The 12,585-nt window shown below is 36.8% G+C and overlaps 2 protein-coding genes across 3 annotated transcripts; one reads left to right on the top strand and one right to left on the bottom strand.

Moving 5' to 3' along the window:
* The first annotated feature begins 466 nt into the window (after window positions 1-466).
* Window positions 467-3,953, top strand: LOC129903935 (ornithine transcarbamylase, chloroplastic). 2 transcript variants are annotated; one of them, XM_055979455.1, is made up of 6 exons: window positions 467-807; window positions 1,602-1,733; window positions 1,839-1,936; window positions 2,416-2,547; window positions 2,639-2,914; window positions 3,662-3,953. In XM_055979455.1, the coding sequence occupies exons 1-6, from the start codon at window positions 609-611 to the stop codon at window positions 3,842-3,844; spliced, it is 1,020 nt and encodes a 339-aa protein (XP_055835430.1). In that variant the 5' UTR covers window positions 467-608; the 3' UTR covers window positions 3,845-3,953. The 2 variants fall into 2 exon arrangements, with proteins under 2 accessions (XP_055835430.1, XP_055835429.1); XM_055979454.1 differs by having other exon boundaries at window positions 469-807; window positions 1,602-1,936.
* A 231-nt stretch (window positions 3,954-4,184) lies between these two features.
* On the bottom strand, window positions 4,185-10,862 carry LOC129903933 (auxilin-like protein 1). Its single transcript, XM_055979453.1, has 7 exons — window positions 10,394-10,862; window positions 5,623-9,304; window positions 5,448-5,537; window positions 5,293-5,358; window positions 5,113-5,202; window positions 4,606-4,782; window positions 4,185-4,501 (listed from the first exon to the last, which is right to left on the bottom strand). Exons 1-7 carry the CDS (start codon window positions 10,759-10,761, stop codon window positions 4,466-4,468), a joined length of 4,509 nt encoding a protein of 1,502 aa, XP_055835428.1. The 5' UTR covers window positions 10,762-10,862; the 3' UTR covers window positions 4,185-4,465.
* Window positions 10,863-12,585: the final 1,723 nt, after the last annotated feature.

Here is a 12,585-nt window from a genome sequence, read left to right on the forward strand (position 1 = left end):
TTATAGTGGTTATTTGTAAAATTTCTCCTTTTTAAATACCTTTTTTAACTTCAAATATACTATATCTTTTTCCTCAAATTTCAATCAAATTATGTCTAAACAACTACTAATCTCCTAGCGGAACTTGATTTTCAAATAGACCATATTTGCGAGTCAACAAGAAAATTGTTCAAAAATAAGTTAAAAGTATTATTGTACTTTTCATTTATTGTGAAACGTCTCAAAAGAAAAAGAACAAAAAAAATATAAATTATTAATTAATTAATATTTTTGTTAAAATTTAAATTTAAATACTTTATCTTTTAAACGTTCTTCCGTCTTTAGCACACATTATATGAGGTAAAAACTCGTTTCACGTATGATTGCTACGCCAAGCCCTTAAGACTTTCATCTACTACATTGATCATTCTTATTTTGTTTGTTTATTTTGCTTTTAAAAACTTTTGTTTGCAATGTAATTGTTACCGTCTATCAAAAATTCTACGTAATATAATTAGTTAAATTAAAAAAACAATTAAAGCTGACAGATGTAGGCGTAAATTATGGTCGAGTAGGGTTTATTCACAAATCCACTGCATTGCGCTTTACCATCTGAACCTTTTTTAACAATGGCCGCCATTTTCTCTCACTCGACTTCCCTTCGATCACCGGACGCTGCCTCATTCTCCTCTCTCTCTAGCTCCGGCACTCCATCGGCGCGCTTCTCAGGCGTATTTGCACCTTCTCCGATTACATTTCCGGCCGCTCGTCGATGTGTCTCATGCCAGGCCACCTCTCCGGCAATATCTCCTTCGTCGTCCGTCAATGGTAATTGTTCGCTACTTTTTCTCGAATTTTCCTTTTCTATCGTTTAATTTTGATATGTCATTTGGATCGTGCAAGTGTTTAAATCTACAATGTCTCGTAAACCTAGAAATTTGTTAATTTCTGCTTTATTTACTGACACGTCTTGTATTGCATTTTTATTTAGTCTTGAGAATGTTGTTTTTATTTAGCTTATCATTGCTCCTTTGGTCTATCAAGTCTGTTTTTCCATGCAGCTTTTGATGTTTCGGTTTCGATTATTGTTCTTTGGATCAACATTGGTTTCACACTTACCTTCGATGTCACTCGAACTTCCGACTTACTAGTTAGATGTGGAGGTCTCCAAAGGCCAATGATCATGCATGTGCTGTTTATAGCGATGGTCATATTTGAGCTTTAACCATTTCCTTTCCCCCCAGAGTTGTATGCATGACATCACAAGCTGCTTTTGTAAAAGGTTTCTGAACCCATGAGAACAATAATACTGTGCCCTCTAGTTTTTCAGATCGTGAAACTTGAAGTACCCTCAAAAAGTTTCTCATAATAAAATTAAGAGAATGTGTGATGATGGATCAACACATGTTTTATTCAAAAATGGTTGGACTTTTGGAGAAGTGAGAACATGCTCTACCAATCATGTCTAAGTTACAACCTCAACACATGTTTTATTCAAAAATGGTTGGACTTTTGGAGAAGTGAGAACATGCTCTACCAATCATGTCTAAGTTACAACCTACTGTAAGATATTGGTTGCTAGTTAATAAGATTTTTCTGATGGGTCTTGTTTTCTATTCCAGCAAATGCCAGTCAGAAGGACTTTCTGCACATCAGCGATTTCGACAAATCAACTATTTTGAACATCTTGGATCAAGCCAAAGAGGTCAAAGCACTTATGAAATCAGGAGAGAGGACATATCTCCCATTTAAAGGTAAAACTATGGCAATGATATTTGCTAAGCCATCCATGCGGACACGGGTTTCCTTTGAGACAGGGTTTTACTTACTTGGTGGGCATGCTATATACTTGGGACCAGATGACATACAGATGGGTAAGCGGGAAGAAACTCGTGATATTGCTCGTGTTCTGTCTCGCTATAATGATATCATTATGGCTCGAGTTTTTGCTCATCAGGTACGCTGGTGAGTTTTCTGTTTTGACTTCTTCCTGGTACATGGTGAGTTTCCTATATTGGTTTTTTCATGGTGCACTACAGTGAAGCACCGTTCACATTCTTGTTTGTTCTAGTTGTCCAGTCAACTCTTCTGTGTTCTCCGTTAAATCTGCTCTTCGCAGCATTGCCCTTCTAAGTATTTGGTTACCTCTTTTAATTAGTTGAAACAAGAGTCCTTTATCTTTTCTGTGGAGCTGAATTTTGGATCCATCTTGCACGTAATATCTTAGCATTAAATAACAGTTAAATGATGTTGCCTTCCCCTACAAGTTGATTGAGCATATGATTATTCAATCGTAAATATTCTTCAGGGTTTGTACAAGTTGAGATATTGAACTGAGTATACTTGATACGGAAGGGTTGGACATTTCTAAGCCCGTTGCTTTCATACCAATTGTAAAATAAAAAATTTATCTATTGTTTTTTTTTGCCGGTGCAGGACATTCTAGATCTTGCTACATATGCAACTGTACCAGTGATTAATGGCCTTACAGACTACAACCATCCTTGCCAAATTATGGCCGATGCCCTTACAATAATTGAACATGTTGGTCAGCTGGAAGGAACTAAGGTTTAGCTCTTTTAGGCAAACATTTGGATGATATTCCAATGCTGTGCTGGTGATATGATTTTTGTAATTTAATCTTGGCTGCAAATTTCAGGTTGTCTATATTGGAGATGGAAATAACATAGTGCATTCTTGGTTGCTTCTGGCTTCAGTCATTCCTTTCCACTTTGTTTGTGCTTGTCCAAAAGGTTTTGAACCTGATCAGGAAACAGTTAAGAAAGCACAACAGGCTGGAGTAGGCAAAATAGAGATAACTAATGATCCAAAGGAAGCTGTTAGAGGAGCTGATGTCGTGTACTCTGATGTCTGGGCGAGTATGGGACAAAAAGAAGAAGCTGCACAGCGCCGTCAGGTGTTTCAAGGATTCCAGGTAGGAGTGTGATTAATTTCTAAGTTATATAGTCTGCTCGACTTGTGCATGTAGAGCCAGACACCTATTCAAACTTGCATAAAATTGCTTGCCAGAAATGCAGGCAAAACCATTAACTATAGGAGGCTAGGCCCAGAAATGTCCCTCGTTATGGCAACTAAGATATTGTGGCTGGCTTGTTTGCTCCACCAACGGCCCATGAAATTGTCATTTTCAGAATAACTTACTTTTTGGGATCTGACTGGATCTCTTGGTGTTAGGAACACAACTTGTTTAACAGTAACAAATGGAAGTTATGGGGATAAAACATTTAAGAGATTTCTGACTTGCCTTCTTCTTTTATTACAATAACACATCCAGAGATTTGTGGAACTTTGGGAGAGTAGTCATTGCTTGTACGCTGCTGACAACATCAAACTGTGTTTACTGGATGGAACAGACCTGATTCTTAACTATTGTGGTATCTTAAACCAAGTTTGCAACAAGTCTAATGATATAACTTGGGTTTACTGGTGGTTGACAATTGAGTAATAACTAGATAAATCACTTTCTGATACAATCTTGGCCAGTTTAAGAAGAATGTTTTTAATAGTACCCCGTCTAATATTTTATAAAAGGAGGTGGAACAATCAATAATGAATGATAGCATAAACTCATGAAATTTTGTATTGTGTGAATTGTACTCCTTGTCTTTACACTGAAGCATGTAGGCTCATCTTTCTCTGACATCTTATTATTTGTCAATAGGTGGACGAAGAAATCATGAAAATAGCTGGACGGAAGGCTTATTTTATGCACTGTTTGCCTGCAGAAAGGGGAGTGGAAGTCACTGATGGCGTGGTTGAAGCGCCAAACTCAATTGTATTTCCCCAAGCTGAAAACCGCATGCATGCACAAAACGCAATCATGCTTCATGTAATGGGCTTGTAATTGCATTGTCTTTTCTAATACCGAGATTCTTCCTAGACAGTATTTTGCTTGGTGCATTATGTCTCTTTATGTAACTCAAGGTTCTAAGTCGAGCTATCTCTTTATTCGATCTGGCATTTAAATGTTTAATTATATACATACATATCTCGATAGGGTATAGATTTCTAAGAGATTAGCTACAATCGCCACTTGACCATAGCATTTCTAAAGGCTCTCGAACGAAATTTTTAAAATTAAAAAAATCCCATTTCAGCTAAACCCTTCATACCAAGTTTATGGAATGTCAAGCCTAGTACACTGCACATCCAGTGAACAAGGTTTCCCAAAGTTAACACATGCATTTAAGGTGGAAAGCTCCCCTACCGATGTACTTTAAAATATCTTTGAAAAACTTCTGTTCTTTATGTTATTATATCTTTACGCCTAATTTACCTTGCATTTCAGCATTTTGTCAATAACTTTACCCCGAATTTCCAAACTGATGAGCTACTGTTCATGTCTAAGATTGGATTGCCAATAGTTCAATGTATATACAAAACAAAGTTCATCTTGCATCGTGAAAAGCTGATGGCCAACATTAGGACAGCACGGTGATGCCACAAAAATTCCAAAAACATTGTGTCACCTCTCTTCTGAGTTGAACCTGTTCCATGCGGCCTTTGGTTCACAAAAAGGAAAAAATGATGAGATTCAAGTACATAAAATAAAAAAGAAAAAAGAGCAACAGCACTAATCAGAACATGCAGCTAGAGAAACATTACCTTGAGAAGATCAAAAACCTTTTCACAAATATATTTTTGCTGAATGCTTGCTCCTCTTTGCTGCAACTTATCAGGGTGAACATAAAGAGTTGCTTTCCGGTAAGCCTTCTTCACAGCAGCAGTAGTAATAATTTCAGTTAGTGAGATGGGTTGCCAACCACTATTGGGTCCAAGGATCTACATGTGCCAAAACAATGCACAATTAGTGACGACGATGTTATATATTTGAAGAGGGCAAAAAATAAAATCAAGATCAATGCAATGAACTTTAAAAACAAAATGCCTTGGAAGGGATTCATTCACTTGTTCTAAAATCTGATTACTGCAATTGCACTTCTGACGTAAAAAGTCACCCCAACTTTTAGTTTCTTGAAGATCAATCGATATACAATTTCCTAATGAACGAGAGGTAGCCACTTGAGATATTTCCTTTGCCTCCAGTTTAAATTCATAATTAAAGACAAGGGACAAAATACTTGGGCAAGCATTAATCGGATGGATACATACATATTGCAGAGTCGAAAGCAGCGCACGCAGGTTCCCTTCCTTCCCGCTGGCCCATCTTTTAATATCAGAATCAAGAGCTTCTGCTAGTCTCTGAAATTTAAACACACGTATAAGCAAGCACAACTAACATGTTAATATCATCAACTCCATAAGCACACTATTCTCATCAAGAAAATTTACATTTCTCTCCGTTTGCTCTTTCTGAGCCAGAAGATCGCGCTGATTCTTCTCCTCGAGGGCTTTTGCCTGAAAAGATCAGTAGAAAATAAAAACGAAATAGTGGGACAACTTCAGGAACTAGTATCCAACAAATAGAGTTTATTAGATACACATACTGCTCGTTCCATTATCCTCTGGTGCCTCTCCAACCTTGATTTGCGCCTCTGAGCTGATTCACTATTACTTCCATCAAATTTCTCCAAATCCTGCATTTAATAAGTAGATCATTCTTCTGTATGTCACAATATATGCACTTGGAGAAAAGCAGGAAACAAAGTGAATGATACTCACAGAAGAAGAAAGGCTTTGCTTCAATTTATTCTCTCTGGTTGTACTAGCAAATCTTTCAACAGCGTCTCTATCTACTTGAGACCTTAATTCAGCTATGCTTTTTTGTGATAAAGCTTTCTCTAAAGCACGTTCACGGGCTTCTGCAGTTGCCCTCTCCACAGCAGCTCGTTCTGCTTTAAGCTTGGCTTCAATGGAAGTTTTGTCTGTTGATGCCTTGATACTTGCAGAAGCCTTCTCACGCTTTTCTCGCGCCTCAGCCATTAGTCTTTGCCGAGCTTCAGCAGTTGCTCTCTCCACAGCAGCTCGTTCTGCCCTTTCACAGGCTTCAGCAAAAGCTCTCTCACGAGCCTCGCGAATTGCTCTTTCCACAGCTATTCTATCTTTTTCCCTTTCCCTTTGTTGTCTCATGTCTACCTCAGTTTTTCTACCATTATTTTTGTCCTCAACTTCTTTTGTTAATGACTCTTTGGTATCCTCTTCTACAACAATTTTTTCGCTAAGATTTTTCTCTTCCTCGTGCAGTTCTGCTTTTAACTCTTCATCATTACCCAGTGGTTCGCGATCACCCGGTGAAGAAGAGCATTCCACGTCTTCTGAGTTCTCAACAGACTTCTCTACTTGCTGAGCTGTTTCAATATCTTTGTTTTTCTCAACCTGGTCAACAATACCATCTGCATTGATTGTTTCCTCATTCTCTACCTGTCCACGGACCCAAGAGTCATCCCCTTCATCAGGAACTGAGGATTCTTCTGGTTCCCTTCCAGTCTCATCACGTTTCTGTTCAAGGTTTATGTCAATAAATGTGGTATTCTTTTGTTCTTCTGAAGGGTGGACCTCAGGTACAAAATGTGATTCATTATCACTGACATTCTCTGGAATGATGTTGCAGAAGCTCTCTGTCTCAAACAACACTCTTTCACTTGGAAGATTATCTGCAGTGTTCATGCAAGTGGAACCACGATTCACTTCCTTGGCATCCTCGGATGAGGACTCATAAGTATCTTGCACTATGCCCTCAGAGGTATCCTCTTCACTAGCATTTTGGAGATCACTAGCAGTTTCCATTATCTCCCTCTCCCTAGAAGTGGATGACTCTTCACTTACTCCATACTTCTCACACTCGGCATGCTCTTTGATGGCTTCAGAAACTCCTTGTATCCCTTCAGAATCAACTGCCTGCTGACCAAGGTCACCATTTTCTAGTTGATATTCACAAGCTTCTTGTATCTCACTTGAACAAGTACTGCCACCGTGATCAGGCTCATTAACAGCTTTCTTTGAATTTTGTTTATCAGCAACACCTGGAGCCACACTTGTCTCCTGATCATCCTCACTCTTATCAGATGCTTCCAGCCCACTATCAATTTCGTCAGCCTCCTGACTTGCTTCAGTCTTTCTATTCTGTGTGAATTTATCAGCTCGGTTCTCTATTTCTTCAGTTGCTTCATCCTGATGAGACTCTATGCATATATTCTGAGGTACTTCCCTCTCAGATCCTTCATGTTTTCTCTCACTCTCTTCCCCTTCACGAGAGTGTGTCGTTTTGTTTTCACTCAGCTCACACTCATGAACCCCATATGATAACCCAGTGTCTTGTCCCCCTTGGGAATCTTCATGTCTACTCTCAGTGCCTTCTTTCTCGAAGCCATGTTGGGGCTTCTCATCATTTTCCACCCATAGGAAGGCTTCCTTATGCACAATGTCAGTTTCTTCTTCATCGGAGCTCCTTCTCAATCTACTTTTGTTTTCTTCCATCTCAACCTTTCCTACCTTCTTCGGGGCTGTTCTGCATTCCAAGTCTTCATGTTTCAGTGTCTCATTTCCAAGAGGTGTCTTTTGGTTGTTATGTAAGTTATCATTCTCTATTTCTTGGAACTCAATTTTCTCCTCAGTAAGTGGCGCCAGAGAATTCTGCAAGTTCTTGAGACTCCATTGTTCAACAAATGTCGACTCCGGATTGTTCTTCATGTTTTCAGACTTGTTAGACTCAGCAGAACAATTTCCCTTCTCCTTAGAAAAGCAATAGTCTTTGGTCATTTCTGAACTTATAAATTCTCCTGAATCATGCATCAGAGCTGAATTGGAAGTATCCTTGTATTGCTCTGGAGCTTCTGCCTTCCCAAGGATGTTTGGTGTAGGCTTTATGTCCCCCATTGATTTGGAGTTATCAGGTGCTTCACCAAGCTCTTTGATCTTGCAACTTGTGTTCGTCTCCTTTAGCTTGTATACATGTCTGTTATTCTCCATAGATGGTTGGGAGCGATTGCTGCTGTCAACCTGTTGAGATGCCAAGGTTTGAGTATTCTCTTTTCTACTGCTCACCAATTCCCGAAACCAAGTTCCTGCGACATCTCTGTGAGATACTTCAACATTTCCAGTAACTCTTTGCTGTTCTTTAAGATTGAAGCATGAAGCCAAATCAGCATTGCTTGATGGAATTCCGCAACAAACCTCAGCAAATGGAGGCAATCCTGTACCTATTTTTCTCTGCACTTCTTTAGTATTTCCTCTGTTACTTCTTGTATTGCACTCAACCCTATTATCCTTGGATTTTAAGCTACCTTTAGACCTTCGTTTCAGAGAAGCTGGAACACCTTCATTTTTTCTCTCCATTAGCTCTTTTGCTAGTCTAATACTTTCTTGAGCTTTCTCTATGGCTTTTTTCAAAGTGGCAGCAGAAATAGCAGCTGCCGAATTTGCATCAAATTCCTCATCAGAGGAAGGTGGTGAAGTATCATTGGCATTAATACCCCTTCCAGATGCACCAAATTTGGAATCAGTACCAGAAATTTTTGATTGATAAGGTTGGCCCTTGATGTCATTGGCCATGGGGCTTGAAGCTGATGCCCCTTCAGTGGAACTTGATCTCTTGTCAAACTCATCACGTGAACTAAAAAACTTATCATTGAATGCATCCCAGCTAGATCCACTTGTAACCTTCACTACGCCAATTGAACTTAGTTTCTTAGGGACATGCAAATTCTCCTTTCTATCATGTCCATTAAATAATTCCCCACTAAAGCTCCTGTCATGATGAACTTCATCTGAACTTTGTTTCTTGGGGACATGCAAGTCCCCATTCCTATCAGGTCCTTCTCTAAATATTTCCCCACTAAAGTGCTTGTTGTAATGTCCATCTGAACTTTGTTTCTTGGGGACATGTGAATCCCCATTCCTACTGTGCCCTTCTTTAAATATTTCTCCACTAAAGCTCCTGTTGCGATGTACTCCATCTGAAGTTTGTATCTTTGGGACATGCAAATCCCTGTTCCTAGCACGCCCTTCTTTAAATATTTCCCCACTAAAGCTCCTGTTGTGATGAACTCCATCTGGACTTTGTATGTTTGGGACATGCAAATCCCCCTTCCTATCACGTCCTTTAAATATTTCCCCACTAAAACTCATTTGGCGAAGTACATCACTTTTTACAAAGGGTGCTTGTTGACAGGATTCAGACTTTGGTACATGAGAACTTTCATCTATAAAATGTGTAAAACCAGGGACAGCATGCAGTTCAGCAATTTGTGTCATGCCATTTGACCCATCTCTGCTTCTTTGGCTGGTCTTATGATAAGATAGGTTAAAATGTTTTGGCCCATCCGAAGATTGATTAGTTGCATCACATGAGGACTCTTTTTGCCTTCCACTTGGACTAACTTGATCGGATCCTTCCGAAGCAGTCCTAAATGCAAGAAAAAAAGGAAATTAAGGGAACCATCATAACTTATGTTGAACCAAAAGCAACCAATACACATGGTGTCCTTCAAAGACACACCAAGAAAATCTGGGAAATGACGAAGAAAATAAAAGCAATCAAGGGAATTGCAAATTAATTCGGAAGGTTGTCGTTTTCCACCCTGTGAGAAAACAGACCAAGCAAAGGACAATGCACATAGTAAATGTCCATTAAATTCTAAAGCACATAGCATGTCTAAGTGCTTATACTTTAAAAGGCTAGAGACGTGTAATTAATAATCAAATAACAACAAATTTAGCTTAAAACCTTCCGTTTCAAAGGAAAAGAGAAGGATTAACATTTTGTAAACAACATAACTTAACCAATTACAGATATCAGATTACCAGATAAGCTACAGAAGACAACATGTTTCAGAACGAGCAACAAATGAGAATTTATGGGTAGATTCTTTTTTCACGAAAAACGTTTGCATATGAATATTCCATACCAGAAATATTTGAATGCTTCAACCAATGATATATGTTCTTAATATAAAAGTCTAATTTACCGGTTCCCTAGCAGAACAAACATCATATATATATCTCACCTATGGTAGAGAAACAGAAAAAGGACTTGCTAAGCACACTAAGAATATACAAATTGAAGCAAATATAAACTGCGCCATATAAACTTCAAATCATTGTGCTTTGCTTTTCCTTTTTTCCTATTTCTTTTCTATTGTTTTCTTTTCTGCGTATCAACCAAAGCTACAACGATATAGAGTTAGAGTCTGTTCACATGGAGAAGCAATCGAAAGTACTGCACTAAGAATGTGATGAAAAGGATAAATGCCAGAAACAAACAGATGATCAGCCGAACAGAAAGAGAAACAAGCAAAATTAACACATTACAAAATTCAAACTAGTCGATAAATGAAAAGTAAGAAGCGCAATCATGAAAATGAACTGTGAGAAAACACAACAAGGAAATGAAACTCATTACCGATTTAACACTAACAGAAATCTCCATTTCCCCTCAAAATAAAAAGCAAAAAATAAGAAGTACAAAAAAAAATGAAAATAAAAATGAACTCACCGAGATTTAGCAGAAGAACGCTTCCCTCGTTTTCCTCTAGAAAACAACTCTTCACAAGGCACAGCAACATCTTCCTCAGAAAAACCACCGAAAATGTTGGAATAATCCAGCTTTTCGGAGCTCCGACTATCCTCGGTAACCGTAGCATCACCATCGATACCAGAAAGATCAAGCACCGGAATCGAAGTACCACGAGAACCTCCGAAAATCTCAGAGTAATCCGGAGCCAAGGAAGGTAAAACCGGAGCTCCGAACTTTGGTTGTGAACCTGTTAAAACGCCGTCGTAAGGATGCTGTTTAGCAGAAAATGAAAGGCCATTGGCGCTAGAAAGCTTCCTTCTGTGTAAAGGCCGCGAAAAAGACTCCATTGAAGTACAGAGAAAGAAGAAAGAACTAGGGTTGCTATTTCTGGAGGAATTTTTATGTATATATTTTTTATTTCTTCGTTGATGTTTGTCTGAACAATCAAATGGAAGAAGAAAAAAATAAAATTGTGACAGAATAATTACAAAATGTGTTTTTTGAGGGGTCAATTTGTAATTTTCATTAATTTTAACTCTGTTTATGCTGTACGGTATACTTGTTTCCAAGTCTCCAACTTGGATTGATCAACTCGTTCGGTGATTATTTTATATTTATTTTCATTTTTATGCTATTTTGGTACTATAATATTTTAGTTTGTTTTATTTGCAGTTAAATAATAGTGGAATGGTTGTGAATTGTGATATCTTTATTCTTAATCATAAATTTTGAATTTCATCCCATGTGAATAAGAATAATTTTATTGAAAGCATTGCTTCAAAAATAATTTTATAATATATAAATTTAAATTTAATCAGACTTTAATATATTTAATATAAATATCGATTATAGAGTGGAAATCTGAAAAAATAGTTGCATCCTTGAAGAAGCCAGCTTTCAAATTCACAAGTGTGAGAATCAAAAAACACGTAACGACCAAAATGTTTTAACGTTTTCTTGCACTTTTTAGAAAAGAGCAATAATCACTTTCATATTTATTTGTCTATTTGCAAAAGTTTAATTTATGATCAATTTGTTAGAATTTCATTTTCTGTTTTTCAATAATTAACTTGATTTACTTGTAACAAATCACATGTGGATAATAATAAAATAGCACGATATTATAAAGCAAATAATTTTTGAAATGTCAAATAATTTAAAATAAAAATAATACACATACATTAGTATTTGTTTTACTTGGATTTCCTCTTACAGAAATAAATTGTTGCACTCAAATTAACATAACAAAAGCAAGCCTAACCGTGTCTATATATTATAAAATATGTGGCATTAGTAGCAATACTGACGTACATTCAAAACTTAAATGTTTTCCCTTTGTTTGGTTGACTATCAGTCTAAGTGTTTGGCTGACCAATTTAAAGTTATTTTGAATTTAAAATAAGCTTCAATAAATAATTGAATTTGTTTAGATGAATTTATTTTAAGCAACTTATAAATTAAAAATAACTTATAAGTCAAAAAAAATAAGTTAGACTACACCTACTTTTTTATTTTTAACTTATAAGCAGTCTTTCACTTATAAGTTACTTAAAATAAATTCATCCAAACAAACTCTATGACTTAAAGTTTTTTTAAAAAAATAAGTGTTGCACTTCACTCTCACATATATGAATTTATTAGTTTCTGAAATTAATTAGTAGGAATTAAAAGGGGGACCTCTCTTCGGAGAAAAAATGATTAAATGTATTTATAGCACGTGTAAGCTTGTAAAAAAGGAGCCCTCCGATTCAAAATGGATATTGCAATAGTCAATTTAATTAATTTTAAATTTATTTAATATTTTTAAAGAATTTAAATATTTAAAATTATGCAATTAACTTCAAAATTGTTGGAATTTGAGGAAACCAAAATATAGTATTATAAATGAGTAATAATAAAGAATGAATAAAAGGAAAAAGCGTAGTCGTTTCCTCATAGAGATTCTCATCACAATTATTCCGTATTCAAAGATTAATCATACAAAGGGTGGCCCCTCCCTCACATGAAATTATGAATTTGAGGATGCCATATTTGGGTATAAGCTCCCATTATGGAGACACTAATTGAGAGAGCATCCAAATGGGAATATCATAGTTTGCTTAAGTATTAATTTTCATTTTCATTCATGACCAAACCACTATCTTTATTATAGAAAAAAAAAAACAAATCAA

The sequence above is a fragment of the Solanum dulcamara genome, chromosome 9 (assembly GCF_947179165.1).
Source record: "Solanum dulcamara chromosome 9, daSolDulc1.2, whole genome shotgun sequence".
Classification (NCBI taxonomy): domain Eukaryota; kingdom Viridiplantae; phylum Streptophyta; class Magnoliopsida; order Solanales; family Solanaceae; genus Solanum; species Solanum dulcamara.

Bases quoted from the DNA above. Each gene is read 5' to 3' on its own strand.
- LOC129903935 (XM_055979454.1), top strand. From the start codon at position 609: ATGGCCGCCATTTTCTCTCACTCGACTTCCCTTCGATCACCGGACGCT. The intron at 2,548-2,638 runs GTTTAGCTCTTT...TGCAAATTTCAG, and splicing joins GTCAGCTGGAAGGAACTAAG to GTTGTCTATATTGGAGATGG. The intron at 2,915-3,661 runs GTAGGAGTGTGA...ATTTGTCAATAG, and splicing joins AGGTGTTTCAAGGATTCCAG to GTGGACGAAGAAATCATGAA.
- LOC129903933 (XM_055979453.1), bottom strand. From the start codon at position 10,761: ATGGAGTCTTTTTCGCGGCCTTTACACAGAAGGAAGCTTTCTAGCGCC. The intron at 5,538-5,622 runs GTGAGTATCATT...TATTAAATGCAG, and splicing joins AGCAAAGCCTTTCTTCTTCT to GATTTGGAGAAATTTGATGG. The intron at 4,502-4,605 runs GTAATGTTTCTC...TGTGAACCAAAG, and splicing joins AGGTTTTTGATCTTCTCAAG to GCCGCATGGAACAGGTTCAA.